Consider the following 25,204-nt stretch of genomic DNA (forward strand, 5'->3'; position numbering starts at 1 on the left):
CTGACTGATTGTGTAGCTATAATATGAGATTTTTAAACTCAGTTCATCACTGGTGACCAAATTCTAATGTAGGAAAAAGAAGGGAAAGAGATAGAGCTGATTCAGACCCCACTGTGTCAATTCCCATCTCAGATGTGTCTTATACATAAATGTCTTTTCTTCTCATCTCCAGAAAAAGCACAAAGAAGAAACTGCAGCAATGGCCAGGTTGACAGAATCCATGAGTGAGTAATTTGAAATTTATTCTTTTTTTTTAACTTGAAATTATTCTTTAGTTTGGGTTTTAAATGGAAAACCACAAAATCATGCAAAAAAAAATCCTTTTCTTTGTGATTATCTGTCTCTCTCATCCATTCTTGTGATCACCAAGGTCTATTTCGCATATATTATATTGTATTGATGTTACAGTATGCATTACTTGAAATTCATCTTGTGTGGGGTTGAACTCTGTGCTGAAATTGTTACCCAAAGTATGGGGTTTTATTTGGAGGTCTGTGTTGAGGATTGGGACCCACAATAATTCCAATCTGAATTTTAAGAGGTTTAGTCAAAGTCGGCTCAAGTTTTATGTGCAGATATTCCATAGGCGGATAATCTAAAGAGAAGAAAGAATGACTTGTCACTGTTAAACCTTTCAGGTGTACTTCAGAATCTTAATATGGAACAATTTGAAAACGGAGTGTGTGATGTGGAGTAGCTGGTAATGATTCAGGTTTGGAATGGATCGGTGGTATAATGCTCTAAGCTTTTCAGTTGAATAAACAGTATATACGAAGCATTTTTAAGAGGAAAAAAGAATTAATTATAATAAATCCTCTTGCAAAATGAGGAATGTAGTTTCGTGTGTTGAAGTTTGAATATTAAAGACCATGTGGATATGAAATAAACAGACAATGCAGTTTTTCCCTTTGGAAATATACATTTTCCTGGTGATAGAATTCATATCTAAAGTTTCACGGGAAACTTGCAGACACACTCCTCCATCATCACTTGGGCCTTGAACACCTTATTAAATTTGAGCTGCATAGTTACCCATTAATCTTGCCCACATTTAACTGGACCCCTGCTTCCTCCTTCTGCTATTCCTCAGATCGCAAGACTATTAAAATAGACGGGTTCTTCTGTAGCATACTCAATGAACCCCCCAAAGATCTGCCCCTCCAAGAAAAAAAATAATGTTAAAAAGATCGTTACACTGCATTTCTTTAATTCCTGACCCAAAACCCTACATAGCTTCCTTTATCTTGAGCGCTAGTTTTACCATGTGAATGGTGATTCCAGGGGCTGCACAACTACCCCACGGCCCTTACACGCCCTTCTTCCAATCATTTCTATATAAATCATGCCTTCTCTCAGCCCCACCCTTCTTTTTACCTCTAGTCTTGCAGACTGAAACATTTCAAAGCATTTGTGACTTGATTTGAAGAACCCCAAACTGGCTCTCTGCAAGGGAAAGGATCTTAAGTCGTGGAAAGCGTTCTTTTCAGACCTAGGAGGAAATAGCGAGGTGACCAGTACCATCACAAAACTGACGAACCTGTGTTGCCAGACTATGCCGTGGGACCATGGACAACACCAGCTTGCTCACAGTCCACAGCACATTTGCAGATTTAGTTCTAATCTCTCAGTCCAAAGTCACCAGAACAAAAGACCCACAGATTCTCTGAATGCTAGAAAGATCAGTGGCCTGGAACCCAGCATCATTGCCAATGTGTGGAGTCTTGAGTGTGGGAGCAAGTTGAACTGCCTGGTGTTGCATGTGAGTTGGGATGCTAGCAGTTTCTACAATGAGGTCCATGTTAGAAATTGCTATTCTAGTTCAGTCAATTTTTTAGCTCTTCTTACTGAATTGTAAAACATTAAGGGCACTGTAAGAGTCAATATTTTCCACATGGTCAGTATTTCTGATAAAGGGTTTTTAATTTTTCTATTTCTATGGGATCCAGATGCATTTAAATAAGGGCCCCCCCCAACTGCCCTGCCACTGGACTACTGATGGGTTGGGTTCTGCTTTCAGGTTTAGCTCTGCAATAATTTTAATTACTTTGATCTATGAATCTATTGGCTTAAGAGAATTCCGTAATAATTGAATTCCAAACCCTTGGGTAGATGAAAGGGTGCAACCATTCTTCTAATTTGCTTTGTCTTTATGAAAAAGATTATATAGGTATATTCAATGCACAAGGAAATATAGAGAGTGAAAACAGATCTTGGGCTCATACCCAACATTCCAGTTTACTGATCCTTACCAAGGTAAAGAACACTATTAAAAAAATACATAATTCTCGTGGGCACCTGCTATGAAAGTTAATCATGCAGTCACCACTAATGAACATTTCATCAAAACTAAACTCATGAATAATGTTATAAACAACTATACGTTGATGCTACATAGGAAATCTACAAGGAAATAAATACATAATTACGTAGTGAGATTCTATCAGTAGGCTAAGCAAAGAATTAGCATACAATTATGACACAATAAGTTTTATGGGAACATCAAATCCATGGCCACTGGGGAAAAGGGACATAAACAGAACCACAAATGCCCAGGACACAATGCACTGAATGGTTTTCCAGAGTCAGTAAACACTTTGCTTGTTAAACTGCCAAGCAAAAGCCATCTGGTTACTAGAACATCTCTATGTTTAACCAGAATCAGATGGTGATTCTTCTCCTAGCACCATAGAGGTCCAAATGCGATCAATGGATATGCAAGTACCATAATGGGGATGGGGTATCTTTTTCATCTTCTGGAGCAGGGATAAGGAGTGTTTTTTTTCTATATGGCACTAATCACCACCTCAAAGAAAAAAAAATCTATGTTCGTCTCCCAATTTTTTAAAAGGGCAAGCAGAGACACAAAAATGTTAGCAGGTTTTTAAATGTTTAATGAAAAGAAACTTGATTTCATCAAAGCAAGATAACTCTTCAAAATGTTTTTATGTCACATTGTTGAAATGAGGAGGGGGTATGAAAAGGAAGAAAAAAACAGGAATTAAAACAGATGTGGAGGAAGAGGTAAACAGTGAAAGTAGACATGAGAAAAATACACAGGGAAAAGTATATATGAGAAAGACCCAAAGAAGGAGCTGTTAAAGAGGAAAGGCACAAAATCACAAGGAGTGAAAGAAGACAAGCAGAAAGGAGAGGAGGCGAGGAGAGGGACGTATTAACAGAGAAAGTCTCAGTAGGGTCTAAAATAGTGAACTGCACTCTTGCATTAACCAGTGGTGGGCTTTCAACCTTTCAAAGGCTATTGATTTTTTACCACTGCCCGTTGCCATTTTAGTCTCTGTCTGCATCTTGGAAATGGATAGACACCCCCCGAAGCTCAGTTCCAAATGGCGCAAACAAAACCCACATTAGTAGAAATTACTCTGAGCTTGCCCGTCAGTAACCAGCACTTTAGTACCCCAGCCACTAATTGAAATCGAGCTGAGGCCGACCAGTGGAGACTGCCAACCTTGTCTATAGATTTGCATTCAGAGACCCAAACAAGGAAACCACATCCTGCATTGTGCTGTCACTAGAGGTGACACTGGGGAGGGCAGGGTGTGTCCTGGTCACTGGGATCTAAGTCAGACAGGGACAGACTGGATATGTCCAAAGGTGTGCAAATAGCCTGCAGGCTCTGGAATCTTAATCCATATGAGGTACCTTCGTAGGTTGTACTTACATAAGTTTCTGTAGATAATTCGCTTCAGGGTCAATACAGGCTGATGTTCCCTCGAGCTCCAGGGAACATGTCAAATACAGCATGGGGAGTCTCACCGCATGGGTCCATTAATAATGTGGATTATAACCAAATACCTGTCTTGTGCATGGCGATGGGGTTGCAAGGATGGAACACGTAGGGATGCTGGCCCTGATGCCTTCTCCAGGTTGCAGGGCCCCTTCCCGGGGCCCCCCACCTAGCACTCTGCTGGCATCTCACTCTCACCTCCTTCCCAGAAGCAGTGGCATCTCATTGCAGAGGCCAGCTCTGGCTCACTCCAAATACTGGCACGAGCTGACTTCCTCGGCTTTCTGTTGCCACCTGCCCACCTCCCTCGGGCACACGTGCCCTAAGCATTTCCTCTGCCAGCCACAGGATCCCTTCCAGTCTTCCCCAGAAGCCATTCCACCAGGCTGCACCCGCCCTCCCCACCCCGTTGTCTCTATGGTTGTCACAACCATACCACACCTGCACAGGAAAGACAGGAGCAGCTCCTTGTCATTCTCAGATACAAGAGGAGGCCAGATGTGCCTTGAGTAGCTCCACAGCTGTCCCTTCCCAGCCCTGGCAGAGACAAGTGGGCCGTGGTTCCTCCCACTGCCCATAACCAGAGCCGGGGGCCTGTTTTGTAGGTGCTGAAAGGTCTTGGCTCTCTGCATTAATGCAGAGGGAATTCCTCCTGTGATGAAAGAACCAGCTCAAATTTAGCCCAGATTTGAAATTGTTTAGTGTCAAACGAAATAAAGAGCGAGAACCAGCTACAGTCACTGCACATGAAATTAGCTCCATTCAAATGCAGTGTTTTTTAAATCATTTATTCCCTCCTTATGGGGACGCTATCATGACCCTGGCATTGTGTTAAGGCGAGGAAAGACCAGAAAACAGGGTCCCTGCCCACACCACGTGCAGCGTGACGGGGAGGCAGGGGACTCCCAGTTGCCGTGAAGAGCAGCACATGCTGCCAGAGGCCACTGGCCCAGCACGGCAGCTCGGAGGCAGATGCCCAGCAAAGTTCTCCTTCCACAGACTTCCAATGTGCGGGTGCATCAGAAAGGCACCCAAAGAGTGTGCAGGTGCCACCAGGCAGCCAGTGGGCATGTGAGTGCCAGCACCCAGCACCCAGCACAAGTAGGGATAGAGGTGTGAGGATGTGGCCAATGTGGGGAAGAGCCAAGTATCCACGCGGACTCCACAAGGAGCCGGGGCGGCGGGGCAGCAGGTGGCTGGGCGCAGAGGCCAGAGTCAGACCGTGAACTAGTGTGCAGCTCGGGTTTCTCCTACGGGTGAGGGGGAGCACTTCAGATTTTTAAGCAGACCAGCCTTTTAGAACGATTGCCAAAGGCCTCTCGGCGTGCACTTACGATCTGGACAAAGGCAGAGGCCACCAGGAGCTGGTACCACCGATGAGGGCGGACCAGAACGTGTGAAAGAGGCAGTGATCGGATGTGATGATGTGACGGAGAGGAGAAGGAGGGATGTGGGGATGCAGCCCAGGCTTTGGGCTTTGGGAAAGGAACTGGTGGAAGCTTCCAGGAGCACCTGGCGCTGGGAATACGTGCAGGAGAAGGAGCGATCTGAGGCGTTGATGGGATGGGTTCCTATTTGAAGGTACTGAGTTGAGGAAATGCACCCTAGTAGGGCACAGGCTTCCGTTGTTGGGAGTCTTTGGCACGTGGTCAGTAGGAAAGGTGTCCCCTACTCTCGGGGGTAGAAATGGGGCAGCCGTGGAAGTGTCGGGAGAGACCAGGTCACGCTATGCTAACAATAAAACATTTCTGCCACCTAACACACACTCCCACACACACGTACACACACCCACCTGTGTGCCCATGTGTATTTATTGCTCCTTCGTGCACAGGTCCGCACTGGCTGTCCACGCACGGAGCCCTTCGGGATCACCCTTTCTATCTCTATCTGTGCTTTCACGTTCACCACTGTGAGGGGGGAGAACACGGCGTTTCAACACTTCACCTTGGGATCCCACGCAGAAGTGACTCTGCTCTCGTTGCATTAGCCACAAGCCAACACCACACCCAACCTCCAAGACGGAAGGGGTGCATGGAGAGAAGCTGTAAGGCCAGCTCTAACCAAAGCCAGAGGGTTTAAACGAACTGTGTGGTGGAAATGCTAAGAAGCCAGACGGAGAGGCAGGGAGACAACTCACTTCCGAGCAATGGCAGGGGCCCACCCTCACCCCTAGGTCAGGGGGATGGAAGGAGGGGCACCTGGGAGCTACACAGGAGATGGGGTTCCTTCCAGAGATTCCTCCTGAGGCCTAGAAGAGAAACAGAACTATCTTGAAGAAATACCTATGAAAAGGAAACATGGGTAGGAACAACCAAGACAAAGAGAAAAGGAAAGCAGGTATCAGAATTCTCCTTGAGGGTCTCTTTGTCCCTCGGTCCCAGGGTTCCAAAGAGAGGGAGAATGGAAGCATGGTCCCCTTTTGTGTTCAGCCCATGGGGCCTGTCCTGCTTGCTGGGATATCATAAGCCACTTATCCTCATGGGGAAAGCGCCCACCCACCCTCTCAGACACACCGTTGCCAGTGCCCCAGGCCAGGCCCTCTTGGGCAGGGCGCAGGATTTTAGCACTACATGGCACACTTCTGCAGCCCCCTCCGCAGTGGGAAAGGACCAGAGTTGCAGGTCTAAGTAGACATGGCACACAGACTTTGGCGTCCGTTCATGGCTGGTCCAGACCCCGCAGCGGGACTGGGAGTCAGGGGCAGTAGGGAGGACAGTTGAGGTGGGGCAGAGCCACTCTTGTCTNCTCTTGTATGAAGTCACTAGGGCACTAAATGACACTTTATCCTCAGAGACCAAAGCTTCACGGGGCCCACCAGATAGTGCTTTTTAAGACATACCTTCTCCTTTCCAATAAAACTCAGACACTTTAAGTATTGAGATCTGTCCCTCAAGCTCACACTCACACAAGAAGTCACAGCATCATTTCACAAGGGACCAACTTTAAGTCCCGCTCATTGCTCCTGACTCCTCAGTCCTGCCGTTATACGGTCTGTATCACGTTTCATTACTTCATTCTCTAAGTGAGCTCCTCGGAGAAAGCCAGCAAGGCCAGCACAGCTGTGTCTCGTACCAGGGCCAAGGGTCCCTCTCATAGGGAAGTTTCAGGTCTTCTTAAAGCCCCGGCGCTCTGCCTCCATCAACTCTCCCTGGCCGTGTGCCTTCCACCCTTCCTGGCTGCCTTTCCCTTCCCTCTCTTCTCATGGGCTTTCCTCCAGTGTGTGTCATTGTGCCCATCTGGTATCCCCTCCCCACTCTCCTCCGGTAGCTCCCCACCCCCCTCCTTTACTACCTCCCAGCCTCCTGTGTGGATGGGAAGCCAGCCTGAACCCCTCCAGCAGGTGCACAATGCTGATGAGCTACGGGGCTGGGTGCGGGCCAGCTCTCACGCTGACAAGGCGGCCTTTGCTTTACTAAGCAGCTCTGCCAGGTGCTTCTGGGAATAGGTTCCGGAAGCCCAGCCTAGAAGCTGGCTCTCTCATTCCCCCTTAACCCCGGGAGCTAGATCATATCCCTAAACCGACCCATCCACTCACACTCGCCAGACTGGCTTCGTCATTTCGGCCAGGAACTCGGACGGATGTGTTCATTCCTGGATGACCTGTAGGACAGGCGGGGGAGCCGCAGGGTGGACGCCAGGAGGGGCCAGCTCAGAGGAGCACCAGAATGTAGACCTGGGCGGACGGTTAGACTGCTCGTTTGGTCTCCAAGCAGCATATCATTTCCGTCCCCACTAGGCAGAAAAGCTTTCTTTGATCCAAAGCAGAAGACAGTCAGCAGGCGCTTCCCTGTCTGTGTTCCTCTGAAAAGCTGTTATTTTTTCCCACTATGAGGCACGTGCTTGTCCTTACTGGAAAGCATCTTTCAAATTCAAGGATAATTGCTCTCTCGTTGAGATCAGGGGCGTGTTCAGTGGAATCAGAGCTCCTAGCTCCGAAGCTGAAGGGCCTGGAATGGATTCTAATCCTCGTTCTGCTTAGCGGGGTGAGCCTCGCCTCCAGGAGGGTGGGCTCCTTATCCCACCTGGTCACCCCCAAGATGGGACTTCTTGCTCCTGTGGTCTTCATCCGCCGCTCAGCCTCCCTCTGACAACCGGCTCCTCCCTCGCCATCCCCGGAACAGCCTGTCCTGGAACAGCCTGTAATTTAAAGGATTTCACTGGTGGAAACACACAGCAATGTTCAAAACGGCAAAGGGAGTAAATTTCAGCATAGGGTGCCCGGCATGTGTATAACTTGTTACTGGTCTTGGTGTCAGTGGAAATGGGGCTAGACCTGTTTCCGCGAGCTTATTCCTGGCCCATATCTCAGCAGTCGCTTTGACCCCCATCTTCTGATGAATGTCAGACTTGGTCACTGAGAAACTCTTCTCTGACACCTGCGCCTTCTCTCCGTCACCGGGAAGACGGAGGCCGGGGTTTCTCAACGTGAGTACCAATCACATCTGGAGCTGGGTAATTCTTCGTTGTGCAGTTTTGTGCACGGTGGGGTATCTACGAGCACCCTTACTTCAACTCACCAGACCCCAGTAGCACCTTCCCCCCATTATGACAAACAGCGTCTTCAGACATTCCCTGATTTGGCCTGGGGAGCAAAGTCACCCCCTGCTGAGAGGTTGGGAATCAGAGTTCTAGATAAAGCAGCAGGAAGGTGAGGCGGACCCTAACTGCTTTTTCTCCCTCGGCAATGGTGGGGTTTGCTAGTGGATCGCAGACCTTCCTGAGGCTTGGGTCTCCGATGTCAGTCCACACCACAGCTTCCCACCACTGCTCGCTTAATGCCGGAATGGTCAACCTGGACCGCTCCTGGCAGCCACCAAGAGAGTCGGTCTGTTTAGGCTGCCTGACTTTGGGGACAACCAAGCCATTTGTATTTCTATTTTATTGATGATGCAGTTGAGTCTCAGAAAGACGGAGTAATTTTTCCACTGGGGTTCAAGAGCAGAGCTGGAAATACCATAGTTCTTGGGACTGGCAGAAACGGGATGGAAAGTGGCCAGGGGAGGAGGCAGAGAGCCGGGTTCTTCTGGAGACTACCAGGAATGTCCTTCTTTCCAAACAGCAGTTTTTAGGACCACCCCCTTGACTCTCTCAATAATAATTTTTCTCACTCACTTTGTCTTTCCAAGCCACTGGTGGTGGAAAGCCCAGCTCTGGGGCAGCCACATCCTCTCCGAACTTCTTCACTCGTTTCCATTCGTCCCCATCTCGGGGGTACCAGTGTTGTTGGTGTTTCACTGGAGTGGCGTCCTCTCTTGTTTGGGATCACAGGGACTTTGGTCTTCCTTCGTTTTCCACTCCTTTTACAGAAGGTAATCACACACAAGGCAGATGTTGGAGGCATGAGTCACCATGGTACCAGCCCAGCTTGGCGACTCGGAGTCAGTTTCCCAAGCCAGGCTGCTATCACCATCCACCGGGGCCACGAGCAACCAAAACCCTCTGTCTCCATCATCTCCCCCAACTCACACATGCCCCAGCAACAGGCTGTGGTCCTCTGGCCCTCTTCGCCCAACCGATGGGGTGCTCAGGTGACATCCCAGGCCATGGCTCCCACTCAAGACCCAAGTGCAGAGACACTTGTCCAAGCTGGGGACCCAGATCCCATAGGGAATGGGAAACACACCCACCCCCACTTGCCTTTGCTCCAGCCCAAAGTAAAAAAGTAAACAAATACATTTTTAAACTCTCTTCCCTCACACTTCCTCCCTCGCCTCCCTGCCTCCCACCAAATGCCACCCCGTCTCACTGTCCTTCCCCTCCCTCCTCCCACATGCTGCCACCTGGCTCCAAGAGCCTGCTCCAGCCTCCCACCACCTGCCACTGGCTCATGATCCTTCCCTCCCCCCTCCCACCACTCCCCATTCCTCCCTCACCCCACATCAACTGCTCTGCTCACAACAGGTCTCATCAAGGAAGACAGAGGCAGAATGAAAGGATGTGTCCCCCTGGGGTTGGGTCACCCTAAGACAGGCTGTGGGGCTAGAAGTCAGGGTGTCAAGCTCTTCCCTGCATCCTCAGGCTGCAGAGCGAAGGGTCCCCTGCCCAGAGGTGTGGCCACGAGGAAGGCTGGAGGTAAGGGACAGATGCCCAACTGGACAAGCAAGTGTGGGCAACCCAGAGCAGGAGAATGTGAGTGTGGGTGTGTGTGTGTGTTTAGGTAGCCTGAGATAAGGCACTGGAGATGTGAGCGAGCAGAAGGTAGGAGGGAGCAGTGGACAATACTGAATTCTAAAGCCTCCAGCTTGAGAGCAGAGCACCAGGACTGAGGAGGGGACCCTACCCATGCCAAGTACAGAGTGTTTTCTCAAACCTGGATCGATGTGATCTCCTGGGCAGAGGAATCTGCTTTTTACCTTGTGCAGCCCTCTTTGTCTCATTAATATTCCCAGTGAAGGGAACGCACTAGTCCCCTCTGCCGGGCTGCTGCCCCTCCCACTTCCAGCCCTGCTCTCCCTCCCCATGACAAGCTGGGACAGCCCATGGGCTCACTGCTTCCCAGAATTTGTCTGGGGAGGGGAGGCAGGCAAGGGAAGCACCTGCTTCTGGCGCTGGGGAAGACTAAAATCAGGTGAAGGTGGGTGGCACCTAGTGGGAGAAAGTCACTTCCCAGACTTCACCAAGTCTTGGCTTCACCAAGAGGAAGGAGCTAAGGGAATCAGCAGTAAAAACATCGCTGCCTACATTTCTCGTGTGCTTTTCTGCTTTGATTTAATCTCCCTCACACGATATTACATTTCAGGCTCAAGGGCTTTAAAAGGAGGGAGGACTCTTGATTTTAAATATTGACTCAGAATTGCTTTGCAGCCCAGAGCTGCTTTCATAAAGGTTTCTACACAATTAGCAAACATCCCTGACATGCACGTGGGCTCCCGGGGAGAGGTCTGTCAGTCATTGTGATCCCTGGCACTGCTGGGTCTGACTGCACCACCTCCCGGCTGTGAGTCCACTGGCAAATTACCCATTCTTCTCTGCGACTGAGCATAGCAACTGCCCGGCACTGTTTCGATAATGTGCATAAAATGATATATATATATACACATACACTAATACATATATTTATGTACATAATATGATATATAATATTGCTAAAAATTTTCATTTGTGCTTTTTTGTTTTGTTTTTTTATAATAATTTTTTATTATATTATGTTTGTCACCATACAGTACATCCCTAGTTTTTGATGTAAAGTTCCATGATTCATTAGTTGCGTATAACACCCAGTGCACCATGCAATACGTGCCCTCCTTACTACCCATCACTGGTCTATCCTATTCCCTCACCCCCCTCCCCTCTGAAGCCCTCAGTTTGTTTCCCAGAGTCCACAGTCTCTCATGCTCCATTCCCCCTTCTGTTTACTGCCCCCCTTCCTTCTTCCCTTTGAATATGAATCCACACGTGTAAGTTCATAGGTACATTGAAAGTTCGATATATACGCAGAATATGTGTCCCTGGACGCTGACCTGTAAAGCATTTAACATAGCAGTTGTCCCCCAGAACGTTATGATTATCGCCACGTCTCATTTTACTTACTCTTCTCTAGCTGTTATATATTCATATTGTCCAGTTTCATCACCTTGTACTCTATAGTCTCTTAAGATCCAAGGGTTATGACAGGGCTCTATGATTTTATAAATTGGCATTAGGTATTGAAGATTCCTCGTTGACCGATTTGGACTACTTGGGGGGCTTGATATGTGGTGTTTGTTGCCTGTGTTACCTTTGTTCTGACAAATAATACTGCGCCTTACACACGACCTTAGAAGAGTGTCCTTATGGGGCTCACTGCTATATATCAGTGCTCTTTTCTACTCAGTCTACAGACTCTTCCCTCCCAATATCACCTGGCACAGAAATAACACCAATGGTGTCTCCTCCCTGGACTCATTCAGTCCAGCTCACAAATTTAAGGGAGAGAAAACTCACTTTTGATTTTCTGAAATCAAACCCAAACCAAACATCACTCCATTCTGGGTCGCTAAGGATGTTTCTTACTAAATATTTATTTAACTCAGATCATGGCTCTAGTTCTCTCCTAAGACTGATTGTCCAATGAAATCAAAGAAAAGCACCCAATGATCTGCGTGCCCTGAGAGCTAAATAATCCCCTTCCCCAGATAGTTTTCTTCTCCAAGTTGCTAAGCCCTAGTCTACAGGGACAGGCCTTTGCTCTTCTGTTTTCCACACACATTCTCACCAAGAATGCTCTCAGTAAGATAATGGATAGGAAGAAACAAGTCTGGATTTTTTTCCCCCAAAATCCAGGATGCTACTGTGGATTTGTTTTTAAATCCAGAATGCTCTCCTCTTGTGTGTGTTCCAAATTCTCTTTCCTTGGCTTTAATGAAGGGAAAGGTGTCAGACACATCTCTGAGACTCTCCCAGTGAAATTTTCTTACCATTCTCCCTTGTCAGACTTACAAATATCACTCCGTGGCCACTGAGGAAGGAAGAAATAATTTCTTGGGCAAATCAGGAGTTGTAGTCCTCAAAATTACTTTGCATGATCCTTCTCTGCATCCTCTTAAAAAATAATCTGATTTTTTAAATATAAATCAAGAGGGAGTCCATCGCAAATGATTAACCAAGTAATAGCGAAGTGCTTACCAGTAGACACCATGAGTGTGTGTGGGAGGTGAGGTGAGTTATTAGACAAGAGCTGATCCCTCAAGGCTGACCAAAGAGGTGATGCACTACTTTGGACAACAAGACAAGAGCTCTTGTCTTGTCATAAGAAAGTAGATGAGAGAGAGAGAGAGAGAGAGAGAGAGAAAGAAAGGAAGGAAGGAAGGAAGGAAGGAAGGAAGGAAGGAAGGGAAAAGGAAGGAAGGAAGGAAGGAAGGAAGGAAGGAAGGAAGGAAGGAAGGAAGGAGAAAGAAAGAAAGAAAGAAAGAAAGAAAGAAAGAAAGAAAGAAAGAAAGAGAAAGAAAGAAAGAAAGAGAGAAAAATCCCAAGTTAGTGGGGTACACCCACAGACCCACTTTTGATTTTTTTAAATCAAGACACCACATCAGATGAAGTCCAGCTCACAACTGTGCTCTTCTTGGAGGAACCCCAAATGTATGTTGTAATTTACCTCCCGGTCTTTCCATATTGGAAAGACAAGATCATCCATAAGGATGACCTTGAATCTGCTCCCTATCAAAACGGTAACAATGCACATTTCTGTGCTTTATTATCATTGACCCCAGAGTTTCTGAAGACAGAAGCTGAGATGTGAAAAAGGAGAGACTCTTTCTTGGGGGTCGAAGAAAGCTTCAGGAAAGTGGAGCCTTGGAGAATGGACAGGCTTTTCCAAGGAGAGAAGAAGGGGTTACCGTGCGGTAGGTTATGGGCACAGGGGATGGACATGCGGTGGGTGGTCATTCTCTTAGGAGAGCACAGTGGAGACAGAAAAGCACAGGTGTGTATGGGGAACAGTGATCAGGATGGACTGACTAAAGCTGGAGATTTTAAAGAGGGAGATAGTAAAAGTCTAGGAACAGTGGATGGGGTCAGTGAGGCATTGAATGCCGGATAAGAAGTTTATAAGTTATCTGGCAGATCAACATTTTCTGAAGTATATTCCTGGGGACCTTAGTCCCATGGCATCCTCAGAATAAATTTTTTAAAAGTAAAGTTGATGTAGGGGGTTGGTGAGGAAATTATTTCAGGAGAAACTTGCCCCTCTGCTTGAGATTCCCACTGTCCACCAGTATTAAAAAAGCTTTAAGATACCCTGCAGCATAGCAATCTGCCTAACTTCTGCAGTAGGGTGAAAAACGGGCCTCCGCAAGAGATCTTCGTCCTCATCCCTGAACCTGTGCATGTTACCTTGTATGGAGAAAAAATACGGGGACGTCTTGGCAAATGTAATTAATTTAAGGTTTCTTGACTTGGGTGGATTGTCCTGCGTTATCCCGATGGGCAATCACGTGCAGCCTCCCGAGAGGAAGGGTGGGGGAGATGTGACCTCACACAGCAGAGCTGGTAGTGTGAAGACAGAACAGAGAGATGGGGAGGAGCTTGCCTTAAAGACTGGGGTGATGCAGCCACAAGCCAAGAAGCCCCTAGAGGCTGGCGGAGGCAAGGAGGACCCTCCAGAGGGAGAGTGGCAACGTGGATGCCTTGCTCTCAAGAGCTCTCAGCTCCAGAACTGTGGAAGAATACGTCTCTGTTGGTTTGTGTCACTCGGTTTGGGTAAATTGTTATGGCAGCCCCAGGAAATGAACACAAGAGAGATGTGAGTTGAACGACTGTTTTGTTTCTGAATTATATCTAACAGACAGATCATCATAAAGATTATAAAGGTGTTAAACGAGACATTAAGAAAAGATTTGGCCAGTAGGAGAGTCAGTAAATGTATCAATGGGGAATTTTAAATTTTCCTGATACTCCCTGACCTTCTATACTGACCAGAACCAAAATAGGCGTTATTTTGCACAAAAGGCCCTTTTTGATGTCAATTCCAATCAAGTAATTGGCACTGTTACATCAGACACAACCTAAATGTTCATTACAAATGGCTTAACTCTGTGGGCCCCGGACAGAGCGGCGAGCCCTCAGTGAGCCAAAGACACCAGGAGACGGTTTCATTATAAAAGAGAAACGAATCCATGGAGATTTAGAGCTCTCTGAGAAAGCTCCCACTGGTCTTTGAGAGACAGCCTGGCAAAGCTGTGGACTCCAGCATCTAAAGTAAAGAAAGGCATTTTCTTATGTCAATCATCCTCTCTGCAAAAACTTGCTTCTCAGTGCTGGGGAGGAAAAGACAATTAAAGAGCTTCTTTGGATGGAGAAAAACAACAGTGCTTTAGAGGCTAGGGAGCAGAGGGCTCTGCGGGTTTTCAGAAACAAGAGCTCCCAGGTTGTAGAGGCCCCAGAGCTGGTCCCAGGAGGCTGGCTGCCAAGTGGGGTCGGGTGGAGGGAACCAGGCGCCTGGCTGTCCCACCCACAAGGTGTGGGGTGACTGCCACATCCAGACAAACTCTTTGTTGTGAAAGACGTCTAAGGGCCACACCCCAACTCCCAGACCTTCCGTAATGAGAGACTTGTCATCCTCCATATGCATCTGGATTGATCTCACAAATGCCTCTCAGAGGGCAAAATCAGGGCAGCTGGGTCACCGAGAAATAGTAGCTGCACGTTGCAGTCGGTTCAAAAGGTCTCATTTGAAACCCTGTGAGTAATGCACATTTTTAACAAACAGGTGTGACAGCTTCCTGTGTATCAATTCTCCCCTCAGTAGGAATCCTTGCATTGACTCAGATCTGACATCTTATCTCTGGTTGCTCCTGACTTATGCTTGCCTAAGGAAATCTTTAGGATGACAATGGCTCTGTGACCATGTAATCTAATCCAATATGATAACAGTAAAACTCTGTTATTCGGCATTTCCTGTCTATTTGCTGCGTGTCTCCCTTTGGCTGGATGAAATGGATGATACCGACTCTATCTACGGAGTAGAATTTACTAGTTGATTAACCAAATCCAGTTGTAGAATCTTCCCATAGCTATGTGCAATACCTTTGGGAAATATAAGCAAATGACAAAGAAATGAGGTAATCAGCCTGTATCCCTAGCAGTGCGGGCATAAATATTTGTTAAGTGAATGACTGAAAGCAGAGTTTGTTTAAAAATAATAAAATAATTACCTTCTGATGGGGAGTAACTGCCCTAAGCACAGGGTTTCTTTTTGAGGTGATGAAAATGTTTTAGGAGTGATAGAGGGGGTGGTCACACAGCATTACGAATGTATTAAACGCCACCGCACTGTTCACTTTCAAACGGTTCGTTTTATGTTATGTGACTTTCACTTCAATTTTGAAACAATTAGTTACTTTCTATATTATGTCCTGGTGTACTGGGGGCAAAATAAATCTAGCCCTGTCTTCACAGAATCAGGCAGCAGAAAGGTCCATAGGCCAACAAATCACTGTTGCCAGCACTCTAGGCTGCCATACCAGTCGATAAAACAAAAGCACTTCCAGAAAATTCCATGTGCCCCATGGACCTTCTAAGTTAGAGTATCCATTTCTGAGACTGAACTGCTTGAACCCTTTGCCATAAATTGGAGCCCTCAAAATGCAGAGATTAGATCCTTCAATTCCTTAGGGACCATAGTTCTTTCCATAAGAGAAAAATGTCATGTAATTGACGAAACACTGAGGTAAAGAAACTACTGGTTAATTTATTATTGAGGCTGGAGGTGCAGGGGGGCGGGGGTGGACAGAAAAAGCAAGCCCGAACCAGCAGTCCCCAAATTTCTATGTTGAGGGAACCGTTTTTTTTTATATAAAAGTAAAGTTGGGAAACGTGGAGTCAAAGACTAAAAATAATTAAGACTGCAGCTTTGAAGACGGGCAAAACTCATGTGTCATGATATTTTGATGTATTTTGGCAGGAATCAAGGCAAATCGTCAGATAAAGAATTAGGTACTTAACAACAATGCTAGAGGGAAAGTGACACACTCATCAATGACAACACAAAGCAGCCTGTGCTTGACGCTGGGGAAGTAAGGACAGACATCAGGAGTGACTTGTCCTGTCACTTATGCGTGGCTGTGGTATAATGGATCTGGTCTTCGTCTCTGGGTCCTGGCCCACAGCTTCCTGGGAGTTTCCTGAGTAATGAGTATCTTTGCTCTGCTCAAGAGGTGACTCTTGATGGGCCCCTCGGTAACTTCAGGATGGGAACTGGTCCCCTAAGATACCAGGCCTGACCTGGGTGGGGAGAAGGGGCTGGAGACTGAATTCAGTCATGTAGTCAATGATTTAATAAGCTCAGTGGAACTTCCTGGTGGATGAAGACCTTGACATCCCAGGAAGGTGATGTGCCCTGACTCCCCAGGGAGGGAGCATGGAAGGTCAGCTCTCCCAGCCCCCACCTATGTGTATCCTTTATAGTAAAACTGAAATAATGAGTATAGTGCTTTCTTGAGTTCAGTGAATCATTCTAGCAAATCATCAAACCTGGAGGGGTCATGGGAACCCCAGAATTTATAGCTACTAGTGTGGTCAGAAATAGAGGTAAAAAATGCAGGTGGTCTGGGGACCCCCAAAATGTGCCTGGCCTCTGAAATAGGGCAGTGTTGTGGACAACTGAGCCCTTAACTTGTGGGGTCCAATGGCATAGCCAGCGGGTTAGTGGGAGAATTGAATTGCAGTACACCCAGTTAGAGTGGAAACAGGTTTTATATTTATCTATTTTATACTTAGTATATAATACTTACTTTATATGTCATATTTCAATTTGCCCCTCATCAAACAAGGTGAAAAGTACCCTTAAACAGATAAAATTCTGATGGTTTAACTTTGGGAGCCAGAACAAGAAAACCGACTTCAGAATTAAAGCCATTTATTTTCATTCATAATTATGAGTTCTGATATATTCCTAATGCAATTTTTGGCTCTTTTTTTGTCAAGCAGAAGAAATATTACTTCTATTCACATGAAATTAGGAATGTAGGTGGGTTTTTTAACCTATTTTTCCTCTCATCACTTATTCCAGATTTTTCTGGTAGAAAAATTACTTAGAATTTAATTAATGCCTTCTTGGGGACCTGGCTTTCTTGACAGCCAAATACAAAAGATAAATGAATCAACTTTCAGCAATTTTAAAAGGCATATCTGCATTCTTTTAGGAGCCTTTACTTAAATCAGAACGAGTAGCATAAAAATAAAAGAAAAGGTCAGGCTTAAGTTTGACAGATTTACCAAAAAGCGTAACCATATAATTTTATAAATATATAAATTGGACCTTGTCAAGGGTTGACCCTTGAACAACACAGGGGTTAGGGGCACCAGTCCCCACCCCCTGCCCACGCACAGTTGAAAATTCACATATAACTTGTGACTCCCCCAAAACCTTACGAAGAGCCTGCTGTTGCCCAGAAGACTTGCCGATAACACAGTCAATTAACACGTATTTTGTATGTTATATGTGTTGCAGAGTATACTGTGTTCTTACAATAAAGTCAGCTAGAGAGAAGAAAATGTTATTAAGAAAATCATAAGGAAGAGAAAACATTTAGAGCACTGTACTGGATTTATTGAGAAAAAATCTGCACATAAGTGGACCCACGCAGTTGAAACGCATAGTGTCCAAGGGTCAAACTGTAGCACATGATTTAATAGGGGACATGGCTTCAGACAAGATTTTGCCCTTAAATAAATCATTTCCTTTCAAAGTTGTCAAATAGAATTTCAATCTCCAAACATTCTCAAACTGCAGTCTCTTGCCGTGGCCACTTTAACACGTACTTAGGTTCGACTTACGATTTTCCTACTTTATGACAGTGCAAAAGCAATATGCGTTCAATGGAAACCAGACTTTCAGTTTTGAGTTTTGTTCTTTTGTGCCGATGGAAGGTACCGCCCTCTGTCTGTCACGCTGGACAGCGCCAGCCACTGAGGCTCCCAGACAGGCGCCCTCCGGATGGTAAACCCCTCACGCACCAGCAACTGTTCTGCTCTTTACCTTCGGTGCAATAGTCAATCCATTCCCTGAGACGTTCTGCACTTTATTACCAAAGAGGCTTTGTGTTAGATGATTTTGTCCAACCGTAGGCTAAGCTGTGGGGTAGGCTTATGAAATGCATTTTCATCTTATGAGATTTTCAACTCCTGGCGGCTTTCTCGGGGTGTAACCCTATTATAAGTTGGAGACAGGTAACAATGGTTTTTAAATGCCAGGAGTAAACAAGCCTAAGAAGCAAACAAAAGAACAACTTTCCGTTTTGAGGCAACAACATTCTGAGGTCACTTCTAAAATCACAGACAACTTCGTGCAATTTGCTTCTCAAATGATCTCATCCTCCAGCGTTTTTCCAGAGAAATGGTCCAGGCGAAATGTCAAATGGAAAGGTCAAATTGAAAAAAAAAAAAAATTGGAATCTTTCACTAGTCGCTGCCAGAAGGAACTGTAAACAAAAGCTTAGCAGGAACCCCGAAGGCAAATATCCGGTGGGCCCAGGGTGGATGAGATCATGTAATTTGAAAAACTGTTCAAATATTCAGACAATGATAATGATACAAAGAAAAGGTTTTATATTAACAGAGAGGTAAGACAGACCGGTGAAAGATACCTGTGGACTTAACTTTTTCAGCATCTCAAATATCTGTTTTATCCCATCTCTTAATATTTATAAGTTTCAAACAAACCTCAGAAGTCTAATACCCAACAGTTTACCCCTCTTATCAGTGGGATGCATCACGATTTTGAGCCCCGTCAGAAACGCAAAAAAGATCGAGTACATATTGTTTAGAGCCTTAATACCCATCCTGTAATGGGTAAAACATAGGAGGTGAGAGAAAGGTTAAAAAAAAAAATTAGGNATTGTTTAGAGCCTTAATACCCATCCTGTAATGGGTAAAACATAGGAGGTGAGAGAAAGGTTAAAAAAAAAAATTAGGGGGGCGCCTGGGTGGCACAGCGGATAAGCGTCTGCCTTCGGCTCAGGGCGTGATCCCGGCGTTATGGGATCGAGCCCCACATCAGGCTCCTCCGCTGTGAGCCTGCTTCTTCCTCTCCCACTCCCCCTCCTTGTGTTCCCCCTCTCGCTGGCTGTCTCTATCTCTGCCGAATAAATAAATAAAATCTTTTAAAAAAAATTAGGAATATTCCTCTCAAAATCACCTCCCATTTTGCAGTGAATTGAAAAATATTGGGACAAAAGAACAAGGGCAAACCCCTTAGGACCACACAGGAGACCCAAAAAGCCACGGAGTGAGGGGCGGGGGTCTTAGCACTCTGGAGAAATGAGGATTTGAAGTTGGCCATATCGTAGGTCACTATAGAGCCCGGCATTTAATGGCACGATGGGGGTAGTGACCCCACCCGAAGTTGCGTGACGGTTGGCACTTGTGCACGCTGAAGGCTGCATGGAGCAAAACCACGGGATTCCCTCATCTGTCAGATGCCACTGGCGGATGAGGAGTCCCGAGGAAGGGGCACTGCCTTCGAAAATGGCGTGTTGTGTTCTAAGAAGGGCCTCATCAGCTCCTGCCCGCCTTTCAGATGATGTATTCCACACAGCAGAGGCCCGAGGGCTTGAGAGGCTGGTTTCCATGGAGACGTTCTGCAGCTTTGCTGGTATTCCCTCCAGAAGGGAAACTGCCCCAGTGCTCAGCGTGTGCACACACACAAACACGTCCGCACACACACTCTTCTCAGCTACGCCAGCCAGCTATATTAGCAAGAAATGTAAGGTAACCGAAAGGGGCAACTGGAGTTTGAAAAATAAGGACACGATTGGAGAACGTTTTGCAGGAAACAGACTTTTTTTTATTAGGCATCTGAAAGCTTTGGATCATGCGTTTAGCTGGGGGTGAAAGGAGGTTGCCATTTTGTCAGCACCCTGGGCACAAGCAGATGGGCCTTCTCCAGAGATCGCTGTACCCCAGTGGGCAAGATTCCTCTGAGAGCTGAAGGGCCCGGCCTGCTGAGGAACTGAAGCCCAACCCCATGACCCCACTGCGCAGGGAGCCAGGGAGACAATGGGATCACTTCCCAGAGTAATTGTGTGCATCAGCATATCCATATCGGACCAGAATAACAGCCCCAACCAGCAATTCCTTTCAGGGGATTTCTGGACCACCATGGGGGGTTCTATTGTCCGCTGATTTGGAAAGGGCTGTGCACAGCCTGAAGGGAATTTCTGGCCTGTGGTAGAAACTCCCTTGCTCTCTCAATAGAGAAAATGCTTTAGAGAAAGGCAAGAGCATTTCCCCTTTTATTTGGGAATCTGGTCTCCCATCGTCTCAGCACCATGATGTATTAGCTGTGTGACTTTAGGGAAGTTACTTGACCTCTCTGTTTCACCATCTGGAAAACAAAATTAATAAACATTTAGCATGTGTCAGGGGCTTTTCTGAGCACTTCATTTTCTCATTAATTCATCACAACAATGCTCTGGGATGAATACGGTGTTATCCTTGTGCTGTGGGTGAGGAGACGAAAGCACAGAGAGGTCAAGAAACTTGCTCGAGATCACACAGCTAGGAAGGAACAGACAGGATTCAAACCGAAGCTGTAACCCCAGGTGCGTAGCCTTCACATTGTAGCACCTTGTGTAATGCTAGGAGGACGGAATCATTTTTACCCTAAGTGTTTCCCATGCATTCACATATTCCATCTCAACAATACTATGAAGTTGGTGTGAACAGACTTTCAGATGAGGAAATGGAGACAAGAAGAGGTAAAATAACTTGCCCAAAGCTAGAAAGGGAGGGCACTGGGATTGGAGTTCATGCATTCAGGCTCCAGGGCCATCAGGATCAAAAATCCGAAAGAGGGGCCAAAGAAACAACCTTGGAGAAGCATAAGTGGCAGCTGGCCTGGGTCGGAGCAGCATCTCCTGGGTTCAGCACAGTTGCGAGTTAGCCTGGGGAGGGGGGCAGCTTGCTTCTCTCGGGACCAGAGCAGCGGGCGAGCCCACTGCCCAGAACAGGGTGAGAAGGCCCCCGCCCCGCACCTCCCCACGTTCCACGCTCAGCACAAGTGGCACCCACCCTCTGCGTCCCTTCCCTGTCGGCGGATCCATGGTCAGCAGATTTCACTGCAAAAGCCACCGGGGAGCCCCCTCGGCCAACCAGCCCCACCCCGCCCCCAAGGTCCAGGCCATTGCTCACTGTTTCCAGTGGCGGGACCCCTCTGCAACCTCAGACAGTTCAAGGGTTCACACAAGAGGGTTAGGACCACGCAGTATGACAAAAGTTAAACCAACTTGATCCCTAAACGTGTCATTTGTCATCACAACAGCGCACATTCACGTGCAATACTAGCAACAGATATGGACGGGAAAATCAGTTGTTTTATCTCCAGTGCTTAGTACATAGAAGTATCCTCAGACCCTTGACACAACTTCTCCCCCACTCCCCGGGAGGGATTTTAGGGTTGACCGTTAAAAATTTAAGGCTGCCTCCTGAAACATCAGGAGCTCATCTGTCTCTGATCCCTGAGACACTGCCTGGCTCAGAGCAAGGGTCAATGAAGGTGTTCGGGAAGGGCTGGTACTGGGCCCCCAGCCCCTGGGTATCCCCGGAGGCCCTCCAGAAGTCCAGGTGGGGAAGCCAGTGCTGCTCTGGGCTTGGCCTCTGCATGGGGCTTTGTCCCCTTCAGAGGCCAGCGTGGCCAACACCTTTCTCTGAGAAAGCAGGGGATGGGGACTGGAGGTGGGTGTGCAGGGAGCAGAGCCTGTGTTCACCAAGACACACAACCCCTCCTCGCTTCACCTTTGCTCCTGCTGGGGACTCACCACCGCCTCCCAATGCCCTATGGCAGGGGTCCATCTGGCCCCTGTGAAACGCCTGAAATATTCCAAAACGTTGTATGTGCTCATTTTTTTACATGATGAGGGTTGAAGCCAAGGGCTCAAAGCTTTTGTCAGGCACCCCTGTTCCCTAAAGTCTGGGCTCTGAGTACTCTTCTAAGTACTCACTGACAGAGTCAAAGGGATCCTCACTGCTCCACCAGAGACCACCCAATTTCACCCATGCCCCCTCTCAGCCATTGGCTATGTGGAGCCCAAAGCCCTTGTCATCACTTCCTTGCCAACCATCCAGATTTATGGCGAGCTGACTGCAGACCCCCAGCTGTGTTTCTTCACCTTCTGTGGCTGCTTTAGAGACCTGCCTTGTCCCTGGCAGAGCAGATGCGGCTGGATGATCTCCCCGGAGCGCCAACTTCCCATGCCCTCCCTGGAGGGCAATCCTGAACCCCATTCTGGAGACTTAACTCCATTACCTGCCCCAGGGGGCTTATGGGACTGGTGACGGCGAGATCCAGCGGTCACAACACATGGTGCCAGCCCGTCCCCACCCGTCACGTCCATGTTCTAATGACAGAGTGAGGTGACCCTTCAATTAAATTCCCCGCTCTAATGCCAGTTTAGATGGAAGCCTTTCTTTTTTTCTGCCGGCTGACCATTTGCAAGAAAATATGGATTCTCTGAGACTAAATAATGCTTACTCTGCTTAACACTCAGCTCTAAGAGGAACCCTGGCTGTGACACTCCAGCGTGACCAAGAGGCTAATGGGGCTGACAGAGTAAGTGTAGCCAGGAGGATTCCCCAAAGGCTAGAGCAACGAGCATTGCTTTATAATTCAGAAAGTAATGTTACATGAGAGACTGTGGGCTATGAGAAACAAACTGAGGGCTTCAGAGGGGAGGGGGTGGGGGAATGGGATAGACCGGTGATGGGTAGTAAGGAGGGCACGTATTGCATGGGGCACTGGGTGTTATGCGCAACTAGTGAATCATCGAACTTTACATCAGAAACCGGGGAGGTACTGTATGGTGACTANAACAAAAAAAAAAAAAAAAAAAAAAAAAAAAAAAAAAAGAAAGTAATGTTACATCCTTTCCAGTTGCATGGGGAAGGAGGGACCCCACGATGGCCAGTTTCCTGCATTGCTTCAGTTCTTCCAATGTAATAGAACATTCCTTTCTTTCCCCCTGAGCAGTGTAAATAGCCGTGCCATTTAATTGTCTTGCCAGATTGGCTGCATTGTGATTTATTCTGAGACACCTATTTGCAAAATGTTTTACCAGTGTTGGGTCTCTCGGCTAGTCTGCTGTCTCCCCTTTGCAGAGTCGCCCTTCAGCCTTCCCCAGGTGAGGGCTGCCATATGAACCATGAAACTGGAACGAATTCATTGCTTCCTGATACATCTGATGTGGGGAGGAGGCTCTGCTAAGCCCCCAAAGATCATTTAAGTTCCAGCACTTGGTAGTTACCAGTTTCAAGGCACATTTCACTGGCAAAAAAAAANAAAAAAAAAAAAAAAAAAAAAAAAGATTAATTAGGACAAACTCTTGCAAATATATATGAACAAGACAAACTTCCCAATACAAAAATTGGCCAAAATCAAAAGATCAATAGACATGTGAACAGAAGATCGGTATTAAAGGCAACAAAAGAAATGCAAATGAAATCACCACTGTGATCTCTCTTTGCCTATTAAATGGACCAAGATTCTTTTTTAAAAATTTTTTACTCAAATTCAATTTAGTTAACATACAATGTATTACTAGTTTCAGGGATAGAATTCAGTGATTCATCAGTTGCAAATAACACCCAGTACTCATTACATCCCATGACATCCTTAATGCCCATCCCCCAACCTCCTTAATGCCCATCCCCCAGTTACCCCATCCCCCTACCCTCCTCCCCTCCAGCAACCCTCAGTTTGTTTCCTAGAGTTATGAGCCTCTTATGGTTTACCTCCCTCTCTGTTTTTATCTTATTTTATTTTTCTTCCCTTCCCCTATGTTCATCTGTTTCTTAAATTGTACATATGAGTGAAAGCATATGGTATTTGTCTTTCTCTGACTGACTTATTTCGCTTAGCATCATACAAATGGACCAAGATTCTTAAGTTTGACAATCTCCAGTGGACGGAAGTGGGGAAAACAGGTGCTTTTCACTGCCTGTTAGTTGACAAGTGGATTATCCTAACCTTGGAGAACAGCTGGGGCGGCGTGGATCAAAACTTGCTCTCGAAATTCTCCCTCCCACACTTTATCCTGAAGTTATAATTGGACAAGTGCACAAAGAGGTATATACGAGGTTGCTTATCTCAAGGTTGTTTATAATAATGAAAATTTGGAAACAGACTAAATTGCCATCAATGAAAAATTAATTTGTTTAAAGTGATATAATCATTCAACAGAATAGCATGAAGCCCTTTATAAGGGTGATACATATTAATGATCACAATACATGGAAATAGCCACACCTGATACATTTGAGTGAAAAAGGTATCACGTATAGTGTGATCGTACTAGGAAAAAATCGTGTGTGTGTGCATGCGTGTGCATGTGTGCACGCGCGCACACATGTACGTACTCAGGCACCCCCATTGGTATTACTCATAAAGAGATATCTGGAATTATATTTGCTGAAATGTTACATTGTTGTCTCTGCTAATAAGATATTGCGCTAGTCGGGGTAGGACAGGCTAAGCTGCATTAAGGTATAAACCCAGGCATGTAATGATCCAAAACAATGGAAGTTTATTTTCCATTCATTTAAAGTCCAAATGATAGGGCTGTCCACTTGTGCAGGGTATTCAGGCTCCTGTCACTCTCTGCTTGGCCATCTCCAGTGTGTAGAGCCCACAGTCACTCTGGTGGAACTCTCTATTCTAGTCGGGCTGGAGAGGAAAGACTATGCGACATTGCAAGGAAGGCTCCCGATGAGTCAGGCTCGGGAGGAGCACTTGTCCACCTTCACGGCCTCGCTAACTACAAGGGAGGCTGGCATGTCAGCACAGCTGTGTCCCCACAGGGAAGAGGAAAGGTATTGAATGAATATCCTACATCCCAGATATACCAAGGTTTTCACTTTTTGTATTTTTCTGAATTGCTCGAATTTTCCAAATGAGCTTGCATTACCTATATATGCAGAAAAGATTGGAGCAAATTTCTTTTTTATAGAGTCATAGTATCTTTTTTGAAGAGAAAGAATGATAGAGGAGAG

At 46.5% G+C, this 25,204-nt stretch overlaps 1 protein-coding gene across 1 annotated transcript in view; it reads left to right on the forward strand.

Annotated features, from left to right (window-relative positions):
* Positions 1 to 25,204, forward strand: part of KCNJ6 (potassium inwardly rectifying channel subfamily J member 6) — a 250,388-nt gene that overhangs the window by 77,703 nt on the left and 147,481 nt on the right. Inside the window, exon 2 of the mRNA XM_034655619.1 lies at positions 173 to 224. Coding sequence (XP_034511510.1) covers positions 200 to 224 — 25 coding nt within the window. The 5' untranslated portion in view covers positions 173 to 199. The remainder of the gene's footprint in view (positions 1 to 172; positions 225 to 25,204) is intronic.

Source organism: Ailuropoda melanoleuca, chromosome 1 (genome assembly GCF_002007445.2).
Source record: "Ailuropoda melanoleuca isolate Jingjing chromosome 1, ASM200744v2, whole genome shotgun sequence".
Taxonomy (NCBI): Eukaryota; Metazoa; Chordata; class Mammalia; order Carnivora; family Ursidae; genus Ailuropoda; species Ailuropoda melanoleuca.